Below are 26731 nucleotides of genomic sequence, written 5' to 3'. Positions count from 1 at the left end.
TGATGATTAAGATGCCAGATACCGTACCACCTGGATTGCATTTACCAAATAAAAAACATATGCCTCAACCCAGGATTGAACCATCGACCTCCTGCATGCTAATCCAAAATTCTATCCACAGCACCGACTGTACAGCATGACTAATATTTGCTGACAGAGGTAGTTAACATACATGTGGTTACAGTGTTGCCAGATTGCCACTATTTAATGTCCTTTTTCTGTCAGATGTACTTTCTGGATGAAATTTTGTGAGGGACATTTTTTTATCGCTGGCATGTCAAGAGTCATGCTGTGAAGCCAGAGTGTGCGGATTTCGCTTCACCCTGTAGAATTAATCCACATTTTGCTTACCAGTGAGCGCCATATTTCTTTTCTTCTATAATGCTATCCATTCTCTCCTTCAACATTATTTTGCATGCCAAAGAGAACCATCTTCCTTTTCTTCTATCATGCTATCCTCTCTCTCTCTCTCTCTCTCTCTCTCTCTCTCTCTCTCTCTCTCTCTCTCTCACACACACACACACACACACCTTTTTTTACTCTTTATGTCAAATGTTGTATAGCTTACTCAGTTTCTTGTAACACTTGACTTTCTGTGTTCTACGTCTACGTATATAGTCGGCAAGCCATTGTGAATTGGCTCTTGGAGGGTATTTTCCTATGTACCTTATATAAGGGTTTCTTCCCATTCCACTCATATATGGAGTGTAAGAATAATGACCACATAAATGCCTTTGTGTGTGCGGTGTTATTAGTCTGATATTGCCTTCATAGTTCACTGAGACAAACTGGATGAGAAAGTAGGGGTCAGAAACACTCTTGACATTTTTCCGGTACCTATTGAACCAATTTTTGTCAACCAATTTTACGGTGACAGGTGACACAGTAACTGGAAGGCATATGGATGTAACAGGTTTTCTTGCAAAATGTTCAAAATAATTCCTTCGTCAGCATTGAGATGAGGGTGTAAGGCGATGTTCAAAGAAGTGAGGAACTTCATTGAATTATGTGGTACATACTATCCATCTTTATCAACTGTTGCAATGGAAAGCACAGCTTCTTGTAGTTGTCTATAATGGCGTATGTTGTATGGCTGGAAATGAGGCTTTCTGGAAACATCCCTAGTAAATTCTCGTGGCCTGCTGTGAACTGTCTCGCGCAGAATCTTAGGCAAGTTACTTGTTCACCATTTTGTGCTGGGAAACTGTTCCATTTTGCCAGTGATAATGACCAAAGACCAATGTGCTGCTGTTCTGCACAATAATTAAGAGGTGAATATAAAAGAATGGCTGGACCGAATTTTGAGAAGTAACTGTTCTATAAAGTTCATTTCAGTCAATACTCACAACATTATTTTGTGGCTATACCTGTTTCAATGGTTTAGTCATTATCAGAAGCCCATAATATTGCTTGGACTTTTTGTCTTAGCAATTGGGCAAGCAGTATTTATGGGCAGTTGGTAATGACTAGAAAGTCAAAATCATTATAGCCACTAAATAATGTTGAGAATATTGGCAAAAATCAACTTTATAGTAAAAGTAGCATGCTCGCTGATGCTCTTAGCCAAAAATGCAGTAAATGTGAACAAAATAAGTGCTCCTCATTGAACCACAAGGAATATCTTTTGGGCACCAATAACTTCAGGAATGTGAAAGAACCTAGTATTTTCAAGCTTTGGTTTTTTGTCTGCAGTAATTTGTTTTGATTTACTCTTATCAGTGATCAGCATCTGTAAAAGTTATGTATGTGCAGCCTGCAAAAACCGAATAGGTCACTGGGGTAGAAATCATTGACTGGAAGCAAGTTGACTTCATTATTCCAATATTACACGTTTTGGATGTAGCCATCATCAAATAGGCTGGAAAATGATGTTGCACACAGATACTTAACATTACATGTTGTAGTAGTTATAATCATAAGCAGACACTACTGATCATGACAATGCCCAAAACACATAATATTGGAATAATAAGTCAGCTTGCTTCCAGTCAATGACTTTTTCCTCAGCGACCTATTCTGCATTTTGCAGAGTGCACATAATTTTCATCAGGACTGCGCACCTCCTTTGTAACTTCATGTGGCAGTTAAGTTTCTCTACATTGTTTTTCTGCATGCTAATTAAATGTATCACGAGGACAACTGGTATGAAATTAGGCGTATTTTGGTACATTTCATAGGGGACAGCCGTTATTTTCTTCTGTTAAGGACTAGACCAAATCATTTTTCCAAAGAGATAAAATATATCATTGAAAAACACCTTTCATGTAAAGGTGCTTGAGGATGGACTAATTTCCAACCAGTTTCAGTGCTTTAATTTGAAAGAGGTTACTCTCATAGCCTTTGTAACATTCCACACGCCGTACATGTCCTTTTGGTGGTGCTAATTGTAATCACCTGAGGGAGCTCAGCCAGCAGTAACAGGGTTTGTATTTGGTGAAACTCAAGTTCTAGAGCTGGTTTTTGCTATCATCATCATTCCTTGATTACTGTAAACTCTGTGATTGTTAAAGAAGCTGCCATTAGTTGTGATGGTGATACGTTATACATTACAGAGAATGATGATCACAGCTAAATTTCAGAGATGGCAGAACTTCTATGTCAGCTGCATGCCAAGGGAATGTGAAGGCACTGGGACTAAACACCTGAAGGCAAGGACCCTCTAGGGGACTAGTAGGACACTTGGGTGTCGAGAGTAGTTCAGGTGTATAATTTGGCACTAATAACGTCTAACCAATGACCTCCTGATCATCTTTTGTAGTAGGGAACACCCAGTGTATGCATATTGGTTTACTTCTGTAATGAGAAGAGAATGAAGTTTTGAAAAATTGTCTACATACTACACTTGGGAGACTAACTTCGTTACTGAAATTTGTGAAGAAATTGTGGTATGGATTATTATTAGTTAACATAATGACACTAAAGAAGGCTTTCAATCTCACCAGGGAAAAGAACTAAAGAATTAGTCCATTGTTGTTGAAGTGCATCACATTCTTAATTATAGAAAGATGTTATTTGTAGTGATATAATCCATTTAGATACAAGAGAGTTTCTAGACAGGCGGACAGATGAAAGTGATGTGAAAGTATGTAATATTGTGAACCAAGCCTATGATGTTCTTGAGAGCTGCATTTTCCCTCACAGTCTACTCGTTCTAGTATCTCAAGTAGCAACAAAAGAGTAAAACATTCCAGTTCAGCCTAACTAGATCATGCATTAAAAAATAATACTAATGAAGAGCAGGAAAAGAAGGTCATTAGGAAGTGCTCAGGAAAGACCAGAGATCACAGACAATGAAGGTTCCCCTACACAGGTTACTCATGTTTAATTGATCCAAAATACTGATTAACCCCCCCCCCCCCCCTTTCTCCGGACTCCAAAACTTCCACTACAGCTAAAGGTAGGATTACTGTTTTTAGTTTAGGTGTTTATTTATTATATTTTATTTTATTGGTATATATTTTTTCATCTGAGGCAATGATTTGTATGTGTTCCTGTCGACCACTTTGATGCCTCAGCTGTACGAGTCCTTCCATTGTTTGTATTCCACCCATGACTTCCCAGGATCATATTAATCAAACAGTTTGTATTTAATGTTTATGGTCAGATCTGTTTATATGAATGTTCTTTCTTCCTTTTGAGTATTCTTTAAGCTGATGAAGTATGATTTATTGTTTTTAATGACCCAGTCAAACCACTTGTTATCACAGTATTCAACTATAACTTCTGTGTAGTTCATTTGTGTTCTGTTTGTTGTGTCTTCAGATATATGAGCTTTGAACAACAGCCAACATGGACACCAAATTCGCTTATGCCATGGCTACAGCAGGAATCATGGGGGTGGCAACAAGTACCCCAAGCCACAGGATTTGTGCCTGGTGGTGCTAATTTTTCAAAACTGCCACCAAAGACACACACTGAGCAACAGAAGCAACAACAGTTGAATCGTCAAAAGCAACAGAAGCAATCTAAAAGTCAAAAGCACAATAAGCAACAGCAGAACCTTCACCACCACCACAACCAACAGCAACAGCAACAAAAGCAACAGCAACAAAAGCAACAGCAACAAAAGCAACAACAACAAAAGCAACAACAAAAGAAGCAGCAACAACAAGAACTACAGCAGCAGCAGCAACAACAACAGCAGCAGCAAAAACAGCAACAGCAGCAAACGAAAGCAAATGTTGAAAAGAAAGCAGGAGGGAATCAGTTACAAAAAATTGAAAGCCGACAAAAACCAAATCCACCACCTGGATCAGAAGAGGCTAGGCGAAAGGCCCTTGAATCCACAACTGATAAGCTCAAACGTTGCTTAAGTAGCATGGGGCAGGAGCGCACTGAGGTTTGTCACCCAATATCAGTAATGTTTTCTAGTATCAGTTGAGTTGCTAGTATTATCTTTCATCTTCTGTAGCTTTCTCTTCTTTATTTCTCCTCGATAAATTGTTTTAAAGCTCATTTGTACATCTCACCTTGCAAATGGAAGATTATAGGAGGAGGCTGAGAAGAGGAGTGCTTAACAAGTCAAAGCATTTGTGTGTGCTTTTTTTCATTATCTGGCACAGAGTGCAAAGGGAAGCTTTTTCAAAATCAGGTGATTATTTTAAACAAAAATAGCAAACACTGGAAATGAAAATACTTTCCTGTTGTACTACTGAATACTGATATTTGAAATCTCATATGATTGCTTATTACTCATTTCATGTGAAGCCCATTGTACAGTGATATTAACTAAATAAATACTCAGTTAGCTTATAAAATTTGCACAACTAATAAGCATCTAGATTACCTTATATTGAACTGAATGTGATTATGTAGCTTTAGCACTGTTTTACTGTCTTTCTTTTTTGATGAATAACTGTGTGATTCAGTGGCTTAATTAGACAATTATGTGTTATAAATATCTGTGACAAACCAGTTGCATCACAGAAACAAAAATGTATGATGTGTGCATACTAGTTACACTCTGAACGTAGGTATATCGGGTTTGTCAAAAGTTGCATCTACATTTACAAATTTAAATACAAAACACAGTCAGAGAGAAGCTCGGTGCTGGCCGAAATAATTTAGGAAAAAAAATCTGGTCGTCTCCCAAAGCAATCACGTTTTCGGTAGAAGAGCAGAGAAAACTACAGACCTATCATATGCATTGAGAACTATAACAATATAAGATAATTTACCACCTTGAAGCCATTAAAATTTACCTCTGCAAAAGGAAATTTAATTTTGACAAGAACAGGGAAATTGCGCTGAAAATAAAACCCAAAATGCTTTCTCTTTGAATGAAAATAAATAGCATCATGAACAGATATCATAGTTAACTGTTCAAATTTAGAAGTTGAACAAATAAAATAATTTTTAACTTTGCACTGTGAGATAATACACTCTTTTTTGTCATTACATTAATTTACTCCAATCGGATTTAAAAGTATACTTTAGACTTTAGCTAAATAAATGATACAGTCACAGCAAAAAGAAAACTAAGGCATATATCTCATTGTTGTAGACCTTAAACAGACTCAAGTCATTTAGTCGAGATAAAACAATTACAAATATCATGAAGCATATGCAATGAAATGGTTTCTTGGTTTTTAATTAATGAATTTTGCTAGAGATCTGTGATGCATTTCCTAGCAGTTCATTTTACTCTCTTGCAGTTTGGATTATACATCATTCTGTGTAACACTTGCCTATTAATATTCTTTTTGGATAACTTTGACTAATTTGGGATTTCTGCATGCCATATAATACATACTTTTCTGTGTTTCTTTAGGCAACAGTTGCTTCAAATTGCGCATAACTAAAATGTTGGTACTTTGTCAGGCAATATTCTGAGTGTAGCTTCCTTTAGCTGTGCTCTTTCAGATATCTTTTTTTGTCAGATTTCCGTTTATAATATACTCATCACACAGAGAAGGCATTGAGTTGCAGACAGACACAATCAAAATTAGTACTAAACATTTAAGCTTTCAGCAAAAAGACATTCTTTGGAAACAGGAGGTGCACACACATTCACAACCCACATACAAATGGCCACTATCTCTGCCCCCTGCGGCCAGACTGCAGGCTGCAGCTTCGTCTGACTTGAGCAACAATCTGAAGTGTGTGGTGGAGGAGAGTATGAGGAATGGCACAAGGAAGTGAAGGGATAGCATAGTAGGGGGGAGGGGGCAGCTTCACCTGCACCTCCACTAACCACTAAGCCACCATCCTCAATGTTGACCTCCACCTCAAGGATGGCTACATCAGTACCTCCGTCCACATCAAACCTACCAACCACCAACAACACCTCCACTTTGACAGCTGCCACCCATTGTACACCAAGAAGCCCCATCCAAACAGCTTAGCCACCCATGATTGTAGCACCTGTAGTGATGAGTAGTTCCTCTCCAAATATCTCAAGGTTCTCGCTGAGGTCTTCACAGACCAAAATTACGTTCCCAACCATTTCCAAAACAGATCTCACATGCCTCGCCTCCAGTTGCCTACCACCTCCCACATGACCGCTTTCCAGCCACAAAGGAGCACTCCTCTCATAGCACCGATGACTGGATAACTGAATCCCATTCACTGCCAGACTTTAGACCATCTCTCATTGTGCCCTGAAATGGGGAATATCCTGCCCATTATACTCCCTTCCCTTCCATTCCCACAGTGCTATTCCACTGCCCAACAAACTTACACAATATCCTTGTCTATCTTTATCCAACACCTGCTCCCAACACCTTCTCTCATGGTTTGTATCCCTGCAGTGGATATAGATGTAAGATACGTCACATACCGCCTCCCACTGACACCTACCCCAGTCCTATCACAGGCATCTCCAACCCTATCAGAGGCAGGGCTACCTGTGAAAGCAGCCATGTGATCTGCAAACTAAGCTTCAATTACTGTGCTGCTTTTTACATGGGTATGGAACTAACAAGCTATCTGTCAGCCTGAATGGCCTCTGCCAAACTATGGCCAAGTAACAGCTGGACCACTCTGTTGCTGAACAAGCTGCCCAGCATGCTGTGCTTCACTTTAAAGACTGAATCACAGCGTCCACCATCTGGATCCTTCCTACCAGAACTAGCTTTTTTTCAATTATGCAGGTGGGATCACTCTGTGCAACATGTCCTACGTTCCTGTAATCCGCCTGACCTCATTGTCTTTGCACCCTCTGAGGCAGCACACCACCTTCCCTTACATCTACCCTGCTATCCCTACCCCAGGCTGCCTCTTTATCCATGCCACCCGCTTCGGATTGCTACTAATATCAGATGAAGTTGTAGCCCGCAGTCTGGCCACAGGGGCTGGTGACATTGACCATGTGTGTGTGAGTTGTGCTTGTGTAAATGTGTGTGTGCTTTCTGTTTCTGAAGAATGCCTTTGGTTGAAAGCTTATATGTGTAGCATGTTTAGTAGTATTTTGATTGTACATCTCTGCAATTCAATGCCTCCTCCATGTTAGTAAACCATTGTGGTATCGAAATGAATCTTGGAGTTTTAACCACTACTTTTGAAGTAGTGTAGCATGTACACTGAAATAAAGGGCAGGATTGCTATTCAAGCAACTCCAACAATATACTACAGTGTGAAAAGACCAGATGTGTCTCTTGTGACTGATTTGCATGGCAGGTCTACCCACCAGAGAGACTTACCTCTGATCTCTCTTAAAGAAAGTAAACTTTTTGGTTAAGGATAGCCAATTGCTATTTTCACTCGTGGGAAGAGCAGTTTTTGTTGTTTTGAAAAGACACATCGCTACAATATCTTCAATGTCATAGATTACTTAAATACATGAAGAAAAGAAGTGTGGTTTGAAATCTCTTTTACAAACTTGAAGCACTTACCATAGATTATGTCCATTTTAATTATCCGGGCTGTTATGCCGTGGTTGGTTGATGATTTCTGTGTCAATTCCCAACGTTTCATCTCCGACTGCGGGAGACATTTTGAAGGGGGTCCGTAGCTTGATGGAAGATCCAACACACCCACTGGCTCGCTACTGACTGCCGCTAAATTCCGTATCTGCGCGCTTCCACGCCGCGGCGTGACGTCATGTGTTTTGAAAACGTCAGTGCAATTAGCCGCTGTCCGTCGCCGTCGATCGCTGTTGCCATCACCCAGTAGTGGACGGGTGGTACACATCTTCTTTAACACCGGCATCCATATGCCATTTAATTTCACACCCTCCTCCTTACGATTGAAATTATTAGGGTGTTTAGCAATTTCGATTGCCTCCCTGTAGAGCCTTTCTTAATATCCACTTGTGGCCGCTAGTACTTGTGTCTCCTCAAAACGAATATTGTGGTTCCCTGGCTGGAAAGCATGCTCCGCAACAGCTGATCGTTCCGTTTCTCCTCTTCTACAATTGCCCTTTTGCTCTTCCAAACGTTTAGAAACAGTTCTTTTACTGGTACTCACATAAACATCTCCACAGCTGCATGGGATCCTATACACTCCAGCTTTTTCCAATGGTTTGCGAGCGTCCTTGGCAGGCTTAAGGTATTCCTGTATCTTCCTGGTGGGCTTGTAAATTACGGTAATATTCCTCTTCGTCAAGATCCTCCCTATTCTTTCCGTTACATTTTTAACAAACGGCAGAAAACCTTAGATTTTGCAGTAGCCTGTACGTCACTATGATTTCTGCGTGGCTGCCTCAACACACTTTTTATTTCGGTGCATGAATATCCGTTCTTCATAGATTCTGTCTAAATTATGTTTTGAATTAAGTCATATGGACAGAAAAAGACAAAAGTAAATCAGATTTTTTAAATCTACCACTTATATTAACAATGCACAACTATAACAACACCAGAAATTGTGCACGCAAACACATCCCCCCCCCCCCAATCTCTCTCCCCCCCTCTCCTTCTCCCTCCCTCTCCCTCCTCCTCCCCATCCCCCACCCCCCTATCTCTCTTTCTCACTCACTCTCTCTCTCACACATACACACACACAGTGATTGGAAAGAGGAAATAGGCGAGCCATCTCAGTGGATCCAATTCCATCAAAAGTAGTACAGCATCACATTGTATCTTTAGCAGATAAAGACTTACGATCTTTCCATGCCAGATACGTGGCAGTCACATAGTGTGCATGTGACTCAATGCCAATAGAAGTATTGTGGCAACTTGTTATGTTTTTCTTTTATGATGAAGGTGCTCTGGCTGTAGTCAACTTAATGTGTTATGTAAATGAAGTGAAGCTTACATATATTTCTGTAGTTAGTTTCTCAGTAAAATGTTTACTTTTCACATAAAAAAGTTCAGTCGACTGTTTTTTAATTCTCACATGATCTCCACTATGGATTTTTCTCTTATGATTTTGAGGAACCTATTTGATAAAAAAGAAATTTGGTTCTTTCGCACCTTATAGTCTGACATCACATCTTGATAATGCATTGGCTATCTTTTTGTTATTGTTATAGTTACTGTAGTACCGCAAAATTAACTAAATATTGTCTGTACTATCAGTTTCATTCACAAAACATTCAGTAATTGTTTCTGTTCACATATTTTCGGAAGAATGGTATGTGTTCTAGTGAGCAGTGAATATGAAATGGGATTTTGCTATTGTTATAACTAAAGCACACTGTGTTCTGGATAATTATTTATGCAGGAGATATGGTCACTGACTTGAAGACATGTTTACTGCAAAAGAAATTGTGTCTGCCATAAACCTCGATGAACAAAGAAAAAGTTTGTCAGCAGTAACAAATAGAGACGTAATGGCTAATTTTTTGTAAGCGTGGCTGATTAAGTACCTTGGTAGAGGTTATGTAATGCAGAATATGAGCTGTTGAATGCATTGGTTGATTCAGTTAATAGTTTAGTCCCATTGTCAAGTATAACCTCTACCCATACTATTTCGCAGGAACTATCTACTTCAATTTCACTGCAAGGTAAACTACTTCTGACAGCAATAAATACTCCTCCACCAACTGTATTTAATCTATCCTTTCTGAAAACTGTTAAGTTGTTTGAAACACTTTCAGCTGAACTTATTTCTGGCTGTAGCCAGATTTTGCTTTCTATTAGGGCTTGGAGCTCTGATTCTTTCCCAACACAGCTATGACAGTTTACAACTACAATACTGCAACTACTTTATTTTTTTACCTGCCCCTTTTTAGATGGACACTTTTTCTGTGGTTTCCTGAGACCTTCTAATCTAAAAAACTGCCCAGTCCCTTCCACACATCTCCTGCTACCCATGTAGCTGCTTCCTGTGCGTAGTGGTCTCTTGATCTATTAAGAGGAACCCGGAAACCCACCTCCCGATGGTGCAAATCAAGGAACATGCAGCCTACACTGTCACAGAACCGTCTGAGCCTCTGATTCAGCCCCTCTACTTGGCTCTGCACCAAAGGACCGCAGTTGGTTCTACCGACGATACTGCAGATGGTGAGCTCTGCCTTAATCTCGCAAGCAACACTGGCAGTCTTTACAATTTCCACTAACTGCCCAAAACCAGAGAGAATCTCCTCGGATCCAAAACAACACACATCATTGGTACCGACATGAGCCACCACCTGCAGTTGGCTGCACCCTGTACTCTTCATGGCATCCGGAATCATCCTTTCCACATCTGGAATGGCTGCCCCCGTTATGCACATGGAGTGCACACTGGCTTTCTCCCCTTCTTTGGCAGCCATGCTCCTAAGGGGCCCCATTACATGCCTACTGTCGAAGCTCCCAACTAGCAGCAAACCCAATTCTGCACCCGGCTTAGAGACCTTGTCAGCCACAGATAACACCCAAACCCTGTTCGTCAGACGAACTGGGGAGGCCCTACGGTCGGCCCCTCAGAAAGGCTTTCGCTGCCTGCCAGACTTTGGAATGATCTCCCACTCAAGGGTGGGGTCAAGCTGAGTGCCGACAGTACCCGGAGCAGCCACAGCAGTGGACCGATGAAGGGAAACATGGTACGTGCTCGATGTCCCTTGCATCCCTGCATCCGACCCCCCCCCCCCCCCCCCCTCCGCCACAGTAATGTCCCTTGGCAGCAGCCCCAAACTGTGTGATGGAAACCAACATCGCCTTCAGCTGAGAGCGAAGGGTCATAAACTCAGCTCGCATCTGTACACAGCAACCACAGTTCCTATCAATTACTGAAGTTGCTCCTGTTTGAAGCTCATAAAAATATGTAACAAATGAATGGTGTACTCACCTTATTAGCAGCAGGAACTTGAGGTGCTCTATCACTGACGGTCTAACCGAAACTGAGCTGTTCTAACCAAAACAAAAAAAAGCCTGTATGATACGAGGGTCAATACAAGGGTTGATAACAACAGTGGAACTGTACGTTACACTGTAATTAAAATAAAAAGCTGTGTCTAGTAAGCAGTCAAACATGCAGGAAATAACAAAAATAAACTGTTAGCTACACAGGTAACTGAAAAAAAAAAAGTCGCTCCTGTTTGAAGCTCGTAAAAATATGTAGCAAACAAACAGTGTACTCGCCTTATTAACAGCAGTATCTCGAGGTGCCTTGTCATTGGCAAGACAGTCAATACATTCTCTGTGTGATACCAATGGTAACATTACTGATGACAGTGCCACTGAAGCAGAGTTACTAAGTAAATTTTCTAAAATATCTTTACCACAGAAGATGAAGTCAATATTCCAGAATTCAAATCAGGAACAGTTGATAACATGACTAACTTAGAAATAGATACCCTATGTGTGGTGAAGCAGCTTAAATCACTTAATAAAGGCAAGTATTCCTGTCCATATTGTATACCAATTAATAAAGGTAGGTGTTCCTGTCCATATTGTATACCAATTAGAATCCATTCAGAGTATGATGATGTAATGGCCACGTACTCGATGAAATATGTGTACCTAAAGAATGGAAATTGCACAGGTTGCACGAGTAGTTAAGAATGGAAATAGAAGTAATCTGCTGAATTACAGACCCATACCACTGGTGTCAGTTTTGAGCAGAATTTTGGAGCATATACTGCATTTGAACATTATGAATTACCTCAAAGAAAACGATTTATTGACACACAGTCACCAAGCATTTAGAAAATATAATTATTGTGGAACATCACTAGTTGTTTATTCACTCCAAATAATAAGTGCTATTTTCAATGGATCTTACATTCATTCCAATTTCTTGATTTTCATACCGCTTTTGACAGGGTTCCTTACAAGTGATTTATTATAAAACTGAGTATCGTCTCCATTGTCTGACTGGATTCATGTTTCAAAGTTTGTAGTAATTGAGTGATATCTGATGTTATTCAAGGATATGTTATAGGCCTACTGCTGTTCCTCATACATATAAACGATTTAGGAGACAATCTGAGTCACCCTCTTAGATTGTTTGATGTCATTTACTGTCCATTGTAAACAGCTTCTTCTTCCTCTTCTTCTTCGCCTTCTCTCTCTCTCTGTCTTTTTTTTTTTTTTTTGGATGATATTTAAAATTTTCTCTTCATTGGTAAGCCTACCATTTTCCTTCTTTTTCTTATGCCTTTGTCCCACATTGGCCAAAGGTCAGGATGATTACTAAATGGATTTGGCATGGTTAATTTAAGGATTGGCCGGATGCACATACTATCACCATTACCCTCTGGGGTGGAATATGTGTAACCTAGCTATCAGCGAGTAGCGTTATTCATGCGAAAATGAACAGAAGTTTTCTAAATGTTTACAAAACATGTAACTGAGATGAGACTTGGGTACCACCTTGGTATTCACCTGGTGGAATACAGAAAACCACTTAAAAATCCCCTCTGGGTTGGCTGACAAACTGATGCTCGTTGTTAATCCACTGGGCAGATTTGATCCAGGGCCAGCACACTTCCAATCCCAAAAGTGGCACTTTAACACTCATGGCTATCTGGGCTGGTATAGGCAAGCCTACATTGTCTCCATCTATTGCAGTAATTTACTTCTGGCCAACAATAAGCTATTATTTAGCATTATTTGTGATTTGTTTTTCAGATGAAAACTGCAAATGACCTCTTTGTTTTTCTTTAAATCGGCTTTTTCTTTTCTCAGGGTTTTACACAGTTGAGAACACTTTTTTCATGTCACGAACAGATTGAATTTTAACTTCCCTTCTCAGTTTTATCCCTATTCTTACTTGAGCCATCAACTTCTTGTGTACTTAAAACAATTGTTTTTGCCAGATCTTCTTCTGGCGAGTCTTGAAATTTTACCTTAAGAGGACTTTCTAGAGGCTTTTCTTTGTTTCATTTAAGTTTTGTTAGGTTCCTAGAAATTTATACCTTTCTTCTCATGCATTTATGCCAGTCCTTGCTCTTACTAGTTGTTGGTCACTGCTGGTGTTGAATTTTTTAAAAACAAAGACGCCATGAACTATATAAGGAGAATTCAATAGTATAAAGTTTATCTCTTTTAATATTGAAGTTGAGACTTCTCTATGTCCATTTCTATTTAGGATACTTTTTTGAAAAAGATGTTCATTAAAGGCATTTTAGTAAATTCTGCAAATTGGACTAATCGCTCTCTTCTCTTATTTCTCTTGTTGATCCAGCTACCATTTCACCTTGTTTGTGTGTTCCTGTCTTAGTGTTAAAATCACCAATAACTAATGTAAAGTGGCAATCCTTTCCTTTTTGACATATTTCACACATCACAAATATTGGAAAGAAATGGGCACTTATTTTTGTTATTTTGATCATGATTTCCATTGGACTCTGTACATGTGCTATACACATCTAGTAACTCACACCTCTCTCCTGCAAAATCAACTTCTTAAATTTCACTACTCCCTGGCTCCCTGTCATTAGTTTAGTATTTAGTAGATCTGTAGATAAACTATGTGATCAAAAGTATCCGCACACCTGGCAGAAAATAACTTATAAGTTCGTGGGGTCCTCCATCGGTAATGCTGGAATTCAATATGATGTTGGCCCACCCTTAGTCTTGATGACAGCTTCCACACTCGCAGGCATATGTTTAATCAGGTGCTGGAAGGTTTCTTGGGGAATGGCAACCCATTCTTCACGGAGTGCTGAGGAGAGGTACCGATGTTGGTCAGTTAGGCCTGGCACGAGGTTGGCATTCCAAAACACCCCAAAGGTGTTCTATAGGATTCAGGTCAGGACTCGGTGTACACCAGTCCATTACAGGGATGTTATTGTTGTGTAACCACTCAGCCACAGGCTGTGCATTATGAACAGGTGTTTGATCATGTTGAAAGATGCAATCACCATACCCGAATTGCTCTTCAACAGTGGGAAGCAAGGAGGTGCTTAAAACATCAATGTAGGCCTGTACTGTGATGTGCCACGCAAAACAACAAGGGGTGCAAGCCCCCTCCATGAAAAACACAACCACACCATAACATCACCACCTCCGAATTTTACTGTTGGCACTACACACACTGGCAGATGACATTCACTGTGCATTCGACATACTCACACCCTGCCATCGGATCGCCACACAACGTTTTTCCACTGTTCAATCATCCAGTGTTTATGCTTCTTACACCAAGCGAGGCGTCGTTTGGCATTTAGCAGTGTGATGTGTGGCTTGTGAGCAGCCGCTCGACCATGAAATCCAAGTTTTCTCACCTCGCACCTAACTGTCATAATACTTGGAGTGGACCCTGATTCAGTTTAGAATTCCTGCGTGAAGGTCTGGATATATGTCTGCCTATTACACATTACGACCATCTGCCGGTGGTCTCTGTCAGTCAGGAGACGAGGTCAGCCTGTATGCTTTTGTGCTGTACATGTCCCTTCGCATTTCCATTTCACTATGACATCGTAAACAGTGGACCTAGGGAAGGTTTAAGAGTGTGGAAGTCTTTTGTACAGACGTATGACACAGGTGACACCCAATCACCTTACCATGTTTAAAGTCCGTGAATTCTGCGGAGCACCCCATTCTGCTCTCTCACAGTGTCTAATGATTACTGAGGTAGCTGAGATGGAGTATTTGGTGGTAGGTGGCAGCACAATGCACCTAATATGAAAAATGTATGTTTTTGGGGGTGTCCGGATACATTTGATCACATATTGTATGTCAGTCCTCATCCGCACTATTCTCTCAGTGATCTCATGTTCTTTTCTATTGTGTCATTCACTCCAACCCCAGCCTCATATATGATAGTGTGCAACACACTACGAGGGTTTAGAGTCATAATGATGTGTCAACAAAATCTGCCATTTTGACTTACCTGCTTCACCACTGTCTTAACGTTAAAACTGGGAATTATTGAATGAATGTAAACACACACTAAGAACTATGAGATATCACATTTATCAGCAATATGAATTTGGTGGTGTAGTAATAGCATTTCTAGTGTTGCAAAATTTCTTTTACCTTCATCTCAAAACAATTTTGTAGGTACGTTGTTCTGACTCTAAACCCCTGACTAAAGGCCACATGTTCACCAGGGGGAGCCTCATGGTTCACTGTTAGTATGCTCTTCCTTTACTTGTCCTCCCTCTCCTAACATTTGGTCCTTATGTGCATTTTACCTGTATCTTTCCCTTGCCTCTTGTTTCCTTATTCTCTGCCCTGCTCCACCCACTTCAAAAATTTAGCTTCAGTGAGGCCACAGTACTAGGTAATGTAACAAAGTGTGTTTGTCTGTGTCTATCTGCTTTGAAGGAGAATACAAGTTCTTCAATAAAGAACTAATAAAAGGCATTTGAATCTCCAGGTGAGTGAGTTCATCAAAATGGCAAAAAGTCATGGCAGTGTTTTGATTATCCGTATACAGCTGTTGCCAGGTGTGAGCCAACACTTCCCCTTGCCCAAGGGCAGGTGGGAATGGAACTGCATTCAACTTCTGGCACAGAGAGTCAGGCTGCACCTCGCATACCTTTCGGTTGGGTCTTGGCGGGGAGTACTCGCAGTGTTTTGTAGCCAGTATTGAATCCCGAGTAGAACTTAATTTGTAGATGCAGCACCTACATAAACCAACTGAGAGACTATCTTGTTACTGTGCCAGAAGAATATGGGAGTGACACTCACAGAAAAGCCACATAATTTTGACGAACTCACTCGACTGGAGATCTTTATTGTAGTTCAGCTTGCTAAGAAAGACAATGACATCATGTCAATAAAGGAATTTCAATTGCTCATGTTAGCATTTATTAGTTTTTTGAGAATATGTTAATGCAGTAATTGAAGTTGTAAATCCTTACACATAATTTAATTGTGATCTCCAAATAATTGGCTTCAATTCTGCCCCATAGGTGCTAGAGACACTGCTTGATGAAGCAGCTAGTGCAGCAGGCATTGCCAAGGTAGTGACACAAGAGGGGGGCGACAGTGAAGGCATTGGACCCATGCTTCCAGCAGCACCACCAGAGCCAGAGATCCGGCTATCCCCTGCAGACTGGCGTCGTATTGCATTGTCCTCGCAGAAGACTCCTGCTACGGTAGAAGAAGATGATGTGGTGTTTGTTAATGCCCCTCCACCTGAGATGGTTTGTATCTCCCACATCACTGGCTAAAATGAGTCTTATAAATGAAATACCATGTATGTTGGATGGCCTTTAACAGATAATTTCTTAGCTCATCTTTCTCTTTCTCTCTCGTGTCTCTCAACACACACACACACACACACACACACACACACACACACACACACAGAGGGAGGGAGGGAGGGGGGAGGGAGGGGGGAGGGAGAGAGAGAGAGAGAGAGAGAGAGGGGGGGGGGGAGAGGGAGGGAGGGAGAGAGGGAGGGATGTATGGAGAGAGAGAGAGAGAGAGAGAGAGAGAGAGAGAGATTCACTGTGTTTTTTTCACTAAATTTACCTCATTTGAATCTTTGCTGGTGTCATTTGCTGTTGCAAAACTTCAATTTGCACTCAAGAATTGTTTTAACTAGTGCACCTACTTCGTGTTACAGATGCACCATTTGACACTTCAATCATTAGAATTTCTTTGGATTCAGTGGCATCCTGCTTGTCATTTTAGTGTTAAGAATTGTTCTTTGAATCATTGTCAAAAACATTACAATACATGGTATATTTATGGCGTAGGGTTGTGGCGATCCCATTGCCCAGTGGGAAACCACTACAGCCAGCCACCCGAGTATTGGCGGAAAACCATAGCAGTTATAGGGTGTAGAGGAAATGTGTATCCTTCAACCGCGAACAACTGGGCCCCTCTACGGTTCACAACCGTAGTTGTAACTCGGAGCTTGCTCCACAAAAGGTTTAACCCCTTTTGACAGTCAACCGCGGAAGGAAATCTTTTAAGGAAAATTCCACCAGATGAGTCAGAGCATCTGAAATTACCCAAGACTGACAGCAGACCGAAACTTAGACTCAAGACAGGACAGATAAGTAACATAGCAACGCACAATATAAATTCTCTCATTCAACCAGGTAAACTCAAAATTTTGACAGACAAAATGGATCGGCAGGGGATTCTGATAACCGGACTTCAAAAAATGAGAAATGCAGATCAAGAACCAATGGAATCACAAGGATATAGAATTTACAAGAGAATACCAATGGAAAGAGCAATGAAGCAATGCCTGCAATTTGGAACAGGATTCATGGTCAACCTCAAAGTGATAGATTCCATAATAGAATTCAAAGCACAATCTCCTGGGCTCTCAACATTAACTATAAAAGCAGGAAATAGAACATAAACAAGATGCCCCAACTAATGACAAAAACAATAGAAAAGACCACAGAGAAGATGTGGATGGATTTTGGGAGCTTTTGGATCAGACAGCAATAAACATCAACAAAAATCACACCAAAATTATAATTGGGGTCTTTAATGCCCAATTAGGAAGGGAAAAGAGGTACAGAGATGTAATAGGGAAATGGCCAGCACAACGAAGAACGAACCAGAATGGCATGAGACTGGTGGAATTCTGTAGAAACCATGACATGATTTCAAAATCAACATACTTCATGAGAAGCCCAAATAAACTTAAAACCTGGAAACACCCAGACTGGACAAAAGGAGAATGGCAGTTGGATCATGTCTGCATGGATAAAAACTACCACAAGAAAATCTACAATGTGAAAGTCCTGAGAGGAACTGACACCAGAGCAGATCATTACTTGATAAAAATAAAAATTAAGCTCACCCCACTGAGAAAGAAAAAATCCCACCCAAAAAGAAAGAGAACCCATGACTCTCATAAATTGATAAATAACAAGGAATATGAAGAACAAACTAGGAATATAAAAATAACAGATGATCTGGATGAAATAATTCCTCAATTGAAACAAACAGCTGAACAAGTAGCCCCAATAAATCCTAGGAAAAAACACCAGTGGTGGAATGACGAATGTGATAAAACAGTGGAAGATAGACACCATGTCTAGTTAAGGTATCAGAGTCAAAAACAGAAGAATGTTACTTGGAACTCACAAAACAAAGAAACATGACTCAAAAAACATTCCCTACAATTGCTGTAAAGATCAACTTGAAAAGGAGCTAGGAGAATATCAAGGAGGATTTAGACCCTGGATAAGCTGTCCAGAACAGATCATCACATAAAATTAATAATGGATGCCTACAAAAGGAGACAGAAGCAACTAGTCATAACTTTTGTAGACTTCAAAAAAGCTTATTATTGCATCCACAGATCTTCTATGCTGGACATATTAAAAAAAATTTTGACATCATCCCAAATTAATAAAAATGATAAAATTAACCCTTACATACACCAAGTCCAAAGTAAAATATTGAGGAGAACTATCTGAGCCATTTACAATTAAAAAAAGAGTAAGACGAGGAGATGGTCTATCACCGCTGCTCTTCAACTGTGCTCTTGAATACTTGATGAGAGAATGGTACAAAGAGAATCCTAAAAACATAACAATTGGAACCAAGAAATATGATATAAACCTAAATTGTTTAGGATTCGCAGATGACTTGGCATTACTAGCTAATAATGTACAAGAAGCTAGAAATCAAATAATGAGCCTGCAAAATGTAGTGCAAAAAGTAGGACTCCAGATATCTTTCAAAAAGACCGAGATGATGGTAACAGACCCGCTAGTAGTAGACCACGTAACAGTAGACAACAGAAAAATTAAAATAATGAAGCAATCTAAATATTTTGGTGAGATTATAACAAACAACTAGGATCAAAAACCTGCTCGGTAAGAAAGAACCAATAAAATGATAAAAGCTCAAAAACTAACATGGTCTAAATACAATAAGAAATGTCTATCAGTTCAAACAAAATTAAAACACTAGAAGACGGTGGTTCAGCCAGAGATAACATACGCAAGCGAGACTGTTTTTAAAGTCACTCAGAGAAACAGAGTCGACAAAACACTAAAAGTAGAGAGAAGAATAGCTAGAACATGCATAAATAAAAAATACCAAAAGGAAGGACGATGGCAGATAGTGCCGAGTGAAGAAGTGTACCAGGAACTGGAGCCCAACACAGATACTAAACGTAAAAAGAGGATTTCTTTTTTTTGGCCGCATAATGGGGACACCAGAAATTAGATTAGCAAAAAAATTATGCAGAAACTGTGGAATCTGAAGCAACAAGTAGGATGGATCAAGGAAATTACGTAGAGAAGAACTAGATATAACCTTGGATGATCTGCAAAACAAGACAGAAAATCTCAAGAAACTGAAAGACAGGAAAATAAGATTTAAACCCAAATTAGACAAACGACATACAATGAAAAGAGTATTTACAGATGAAGAAAGGCAGGAAAGATCAGAAGGAATGAAAGGGTACTGGGCAGTTAAGAAAGAACGAAATATGTGCTTACTGAAGAAGAGGATCAAGAAATGATTGACTAAAGTGGTCCAATGAGGCCATAAAAGCAAATTATAACAACAACATGGTATATTTTTCTGTTTATAGCTTGTGTCTCTGAGTATTCCATCATTATCATCATTATCATTATCCTTTTCCAGACATTCGGCACATCTATACTTCTCCCTGCATTATGATCTTCAGTCATACTCGTGTTGTTTTGCATGTTTTCTTATGTCGTTTGCCCATCTCCCATTGGATCAAACTCATAATATTTTTGTATCTCTTTGTAAGCCAACAAACATCTTCCTTCAGCTGGGAACCATTCATTCATCTGTCTTCATGTTCTGCCGACCTCCATTTAATTTTCGTCAATCTCATGAGTATGTCTCCCACTACTGTCTGCTGCCTGATCTGTTGGTTTGTTTTTGTATCTTTCATAGTACACTACTGGCCATTAAAATTGCTACACCAAGAAGAAATGCAGATGATAAACGGGTATTCATTGGACAAATATATTATACTAGAACTGACATGTGATTACATTTTCACGCAATTTGGGTGCATAGGTCCCGAGAAATCAGTACCTAGAACAACCACCTCTGGCCGTAATAACGGCCTTGATACTCCTGGGCATTGAGTCAAAACAGAGCTTGGATGGCATGTACAGGTACAGCTGCCCATGCAGCTTCAACACGATGCCACAGTTCATCAAGAGTAGCGACTGGTGTATTGTGACAAGCCAGTTGCTCGGCCACCTTTGACCAGATGTTTTCAATTGGTGAGAGATCTGGAGAATGTGCAGGCCAGGGCAGCAGTCGGTCATTTTGTGTATCTAGAAAGGCCCGTACAGCACCTGCAACATTCAGTCGTGCATTATCCTGCTGAAATGTAGGTTTTCACAGGGACCGAATGAGGGGTAGAGCCACGGGTCGTAACACATCTGAAATGTAATGTCCACTTTGACCAGATGTTTTCAATTGGTGAGAGATCTGGAGAATGTGCAGGCCAGGGCAGCAGTCGATCATTTTGTGTATCTAGAAAGGCCCGTATAGGACCTGCAACATGCAGTCGTGCATTATCCTGCTGAAATGTAGGGTTTCGCAGGGACCGAATGAAGGGTAGAGCCACGGGTCGTAACACATCTGAAATGTAATGTCCACTGTTCAAAGTGCTGTCAATGCAAACAAGAGGTGACCGAGAAGGGTAACCAATGGCACCCCATACCACCATGCCGGGTGATACGCCAGTATGGCGATGACGAATACACACTTCCAATGTGTGTTCACTGCGATGTCGCCAAACACGGATGCGACCATCATGATGCTGTAAACAGAAACTGGATTCATCCGAAAAAATGACGTTTTGCCAATCGTGCACCCAGGTTTGTCGTTGAGTACACCATCTCAGGCCTCCTGTCTGTGATGCAGTGTCAAGGGTAACCGCAGCCATGGTCTCTGAGCTGATAGTCCATGCTGCTGCATACGTCATCGAACTGTTCGCTCCGATGGTTGTTGTCTGGCAAACGTCCCCATCTGTTGACTCAGGGATCGAGATGTGGCTGCACGATCAGTTACAGCCATTCGCATAAGATGCCTGTCATCTCGACAACTAGTGATACGAGGCCGTTGGGATCCAGTATGGCGTTCCATATTACCCACCTGATCCCACCGATTCCATATTCTGGTACCAGTCATTGGATCTCATCCAGCGCGAGCAGCAATGTCGCGATATGATAAACCACAATCGCGATAGGCTACAATCCGACCTTTATCAAAGTCGGAAATGTGATGGTATGCATTTCTCCTCCTTACACGAGGCATCACAACAACGTTTCACCAGGCAACGCCGGTCAACTGCTGTTTGTGTATGAGAAATCGGTTGGAAACTTTCCTCATGTCAGCATGTTGTAGGTGTCGCCACTGGTGCCAACCTTGTATGAATGTTCTGAAAAGCTAATCATTTGCATATTACAGCATCTTCTCCCTGTCGGTTAAATTTCGCGTCTGTAGCACGTCATCTTCGTGGTGTAACAATTTTAATGGCCAGTAGTGTAATTTTATGAAAAGGGAAGTTGCTACTCACCATATAGCGAAGATGCTGAGTTGCAAGTAGGCGCAACAAAAAAACTGTAATAAATAAATCTTCTGGCCAGTAAGGACTACTTCAGAAATTGACGACAGACATACACAGAAACACTCAAGCAAACACAGTTCACACACACACACAACTGCACTTTCAGCAAACTGAAACCACACTGCGAGCAGCACCAATGCATGATGGGAGTAGCGACTGGGTGGGGGTAAGGAGGAGGCTGGAGTGGGGAGGAGGAGGGATAGTAGAGTAGGGACAGTGAAGTGCTGCAGATTAGATGGTGGGCAGGGGAGAGGGGGCTTAGCAGAAAAGGAGAGAAGTTAGAAGATTGGCTGCAATGGGTATTGAGGGCTGTATTGTGCTGAAAAGGGAACAGGGAAGGGGTTGGATTGATGAGGACAATGACTAATGAAAGTTGAGGCCAGGAGGGTTACGGAATTATAGGATCTCTTGCAGGGAAAGTTCCCTCCTGCACATTTCAGAAAAGCTTGTGTTGGTGGGAAGGATCAATATGGCACAGTCTGTGAAGCAGTCATTGAAATGAAGGTTGTCATGTTTGGCAGCATTCTCAGCAACAAGTTAGTCCACTTGTTTCTCGGCCACAGTTTGTCAGTGGCCATTCATGCGGACAGGCATCTTGTCCGTTGTTGTGCCCACATAGAATGCAGTACAGTGGTTGCAGCTTAGCTTGTAGATCACATGACTGGTTTCACAGGTAGCCCAGCCTTTAATGGGATAGGTGACGCTTGTGACCGGACTTGAGTAGGTGGTGGTGGTGGGAGGATTTATGGTACAGGTCTTGCATCTAGGTCTGTTACAGGGGTATGAGCTGTGAGGTAAGGGGTTGGGAGTAGGGGTTGTGTACGGATGGACGAGTATAGTGTGTAGGTTCGATGGACGGTGGATACCACTGTGGGAGTGGTGGTAGGAAGGACAGTGGGCAGGACATTTCCCATTTCAGGGCATGACGAGAGGTAGTCGAAACCATAACGGAGAATGTAATTTTGTTGTTCCAGTCCTGGCTAGTACTGAGTTATGAGGGGAATGTTCCTCTGTGGACGGACAGTGGGACACTGGGAGGTGGTGGGAGACTGGAAAGATAAGGTATGGGAGATTTGTTTTTGTACAAGGTTGGGAGGATAATTACGGTCTGTGAAGGCTTCAGTGAGACACTCCGTATATTTTGAGAGGGACCGCTCATCACTGTAGATGTGGTGACCACGAGAACTTTCCCTGCAAGACATCCTACAATCCCGTAACCCTCCTGGCCTCAACTTTCATTAGTCACTGTCCTCATCAACCCAGCCCCTTCCTGTTCCCTTTTCAGCACTATACAGCCCTCAATACCCATCGCACCCAATCTTCTAACTTCTCTCCTTTTCCGCTAACCCCCCTCTCCCCTGCCCGCTGTCTAGTCTGCAGCACTTCACTGTCCACCCTACTATCCCTCGTACTCCCCACCCCAGCCTCCTCCTTACCCCCACCCAGCCGCTACTCCCATCATGCATTGGTGCTGATTGCAGTGTGGTTTCAGTTTGCTGAAAGTGCAGTCGTGTGTGTGTGAATTACGTTTGCATGAGTATTTCTGTGTGTGTCTGTTGTCAGTTTTTGAAGAAGTCCTTACTCGCCGCAAGCTTTATAAGTGACAATCTTTTTGTTGTGCCTATCCGCGACTCAGCATCTTTGCTGTATGGTGACTAGCACCTTTCCTTTTCATAAAATTATTATGAAAGATACAAAAACAAACCAACAGATCAGGCAGCAGACAATAGTGGGAGACATACTCATGAAATTGATGATAATTAAATGGAGGTTGGCAGGACATGAAGACAGATGAATGAATGGTTTCCAGCTGAAGGAATATGTTTGCTGGCTTCCAAAGAGTTACATTTCATCCTGGATTTTCCATTGTTTGGTTTCATAGTAATTTTAACATATGTCTTCCTTTTCAGAGTTGTCAAAAGTTTAGATTCATTCAGGAATGTTTTATTTACATTTGTTCCATCTTCACTTTCTCAGTTTAGGAATATGGACACTACCACTTGCTTTGCTAAGAATTGTTCTGGTGCTATGAAATCTACCTTTTTGTACTCCTTTTTCAAACTTAATTTTTCACTATTATGATGAAGTCTAATAGAAGCTGTAGCACTGGCATTCTTCTATACACTAATGTAGGGTGAATCAGTGCCTTGTTCGTCAAGGGCGGTTCTACCATTACATCTATGCCTATACACTGCATGCCACATGACAATGTTTGTACATCATAATGAGAATTCTGTGATAGTTGTATAGTTTTTCAATGGCTTGTTTGTCTTCTTTCTTAAGAAGTGCAAATGTTGCAGCATAGTTCCAGTTTTAGGGAACAAGCTACTTTGAAAGTTACATATTTACTTTCCCCAAGTGGTAACCAGTTTTAATGAAACACTGTCATCGTCAGACACCTTTTCTTTCTTCGTGCTACAAGTGGCTCAAGAGACCTCACCTGGCATTACTTCCAGAATTTCATTATTTTTATTAGTAACTATCTGTGTTTCTGATTTATCTCTGGACTTACACAAACATGTAAAGAAATCTGGGAATGCTTGTACTATTTTGTCTGTGTTGTTTGTTGCTGTGCTGTCTGCCTTCTTAACTGGTAAAATGTTATATCCACCTAACATAAGTTTCCTTCATACTCTTATTGTTTTCAACCATTATTCTCTAGCATCTTTTTTGAAGATGTTTCTGAATAATTTTGTTCAATTCACCATGTTCTTTTAATATTAATTCTCAGTAATAGCTACCATGTCCCATTTGAAATTATTTTTCATTTTCTTGTGCGTCCTTCTTACCTGAAACATATTTTGCTCTTGGGCTAGTTACCATTTGCTAAATAACTGCCCCCTTTGTTTATGCTTGTATTACCTTCATTTTCGAAACCACTGGAAATGCTGCTTAATTTAATCTAGTACAACTCCCTATTCTTCGAGACACCTACATTCTCAGATCCTACACTTGTGGAATCTATTTCTGTGTAGCCTTGTATCTGTTTCTGTTCTGCATCTAATGAGTCTGTGACATCTGTCAGTTCAAAAGTGAATACTGGATATCACTTGAAATGTACTCCATATTGATAGTTTGATACAATCTGGTCAGGTTCATTTGTAATTTCAGGCTCATTCGTTGTTCCATTTGGACATAGCAAACCCCATTTTTAAGTTGTTTTCTTTTTCTACACTATCTTAAGACTAGGCACATTTTTTCTTGCTTGCAAATTCAGACCATATCTGATTACAAAAATTTAAGACACACATGCCTTATTGCTTTGTTAATTGTAATGTTTATGCAGTTCAGAATGGAAATATCATACCTCCTTGTAGTTTGTTTAATTTGTGCTTTCTTGTCCTTGATTTTTTAAAATACATATATCTCCATTTTCTTCTCACTTCCCCTCCTCTTCCCTGCCTCAAAAGAAATCTTCTCTGCCCCAAAAGAAGTGTCATTGTTTTTCTTGTCCTCACAAAGCGATTATGGTGTGGTTTTTTCTGAGAGACATAACAGTTTATACTGCCACTTTGATAGATATTACTTTTGAGGAAGGAAATTTTTTTGGTCCTGTTTATTTTGTACATCAGTAGAGCTTGCAGGATGCTTTGTGCACCAGTCTAGCAGATATTCAGCAAAAATGGACTGATTTGGTACATAATCTCACTGGCACACTAGCAAATAGACCTAATTACACTGTGAAGAATCAATAATTAAAAGTTAAAGTAACTATAAAGCATCTGATGATGGCAGGATGTTGCCAAAATGCATCATGCCAATAAATATTGGTAAATAAAAGTGACTATGGCAGAAAAATTATTTTATAAATTTAGTAACACATTTTTCCAGCATGTTAAATGTGATGCTTCAGAGTAGCCACAACATAAGTAATTAATTGGAAACAAATTACAGCACCACTTGCAATATTGTTTTCTAACACCACAATCAATTTCCACTGCCAAAACCATTTTCAAGTGCTTATCTTACCTCAGCTGAGGACAGAAAACTTTTACTATATCCTAATTTTGATGTCTAAGAGTCTTGTCACAGCGTTGTTATAAGCTAGGTTTTATTTGGTTAGAAGGATTGGTTATTGTTTCCCCAGTGAAAAAATTTCAGACCTCATTGACCAACACCTCTGTCCAATTGCCCAAAATCTAGCCTCTCATCTCAAATATACCTACCAGTTTCTTCGCTGATTCTCCTCAACCCCATCCCTTTACCCCTTGTATTGCTAGTTGTCATTTTTGACACCACTTCCTCGTGCACCAGCATCCCTCATGACCATGGTCTTGCTACTGAACACTACCTTTCCCCAATGTTGTTCACACTCCAGACCCCTTATTCCTTTTACTAACTTAATTCTAACTCACAACTGCTTCTCATTAGAAGGGAAGATATACAAACAAACCTGTGACCCAGTGATTGGCACATGCGTAGCACCCTTCTATGCCAACTTGTTTATGGATCATCATGAGGAAACCTTCCTAGCCTCCCAAAACTCCAAACCCCTGCTCTGGTTCTTGTTGATTAATGATATCTTCATGATCTGGACTTTGGGCCAAGACATTCTATCCTCATTCCTTCATAACCTCAACACCTTCTCTACTATCTGCTTCACTTTGTCCTCAACCCAGTTCCTGGACATTGACCTCCTCCTCTCTCATGACTCTATCCACAGCTCTGTCCATGTTAATTCCACCAACCACCAACAGTACATGCATTTTGACAGCTGGCGTCCTGTCCTCTCCAAAAAATCCCTCCCATACATCCTGACCACCAGAGGCTGGCTGATCTGCAGTGGCAGGAATTCCCCGTAGGCTGAAGATCTCAGCAAGGTCTTAAAAAACAGGTACTATCCCCCAGACCCGGTCTGGAAACAGGTCTTCCATGTCATTTCCCCAATACCCCAATCCTCCCATCACTTCCAAAAACCAACTACAAG

General features: G+C 40.7%; 1 protein-coding gene across 1 annotated transcript in view; it reads left to right on the top strand.

The window, feature by feature from the left end:
* LOC126198979 (uncharacterized) overlaps positions 1-26731 on the top strand; it is a 201036-nt gene that overhangs the window by 25770 nt on the left and 148535 nt on the right. The window contains exons 3-4 of the mRNA XM_049935649.1: positions 3763-4339; positions 16169-16402. Of these exons, the coding sequence (XP_049791606.1) occupies positions 3763-4339; positions 16169-16402 (811 nt within the window). The remainder of the gene's footprint in view (positions 1-3762; positions 4340-16168; positions 16403-26731) is intronic.

The sequence above is a fragment of the Schistocerca nitens genome, chromosome 1 (genome assembly GCF_023898315.1).
Source record: "Schistocerca nitens isolate TAMUIC-IGC-003100 chromosome 1, iqSchNite1.1, whole genome shotgun sequence".
NCBI lineage: Eukaryota > Metazoa > Arthropoda > Insecta > Orthoptera > Acrididae > Schistocerca > Schistocerca nitens.
This window is presented reverse-complemented; position numbering and strand designations above follow the sequence as displayed.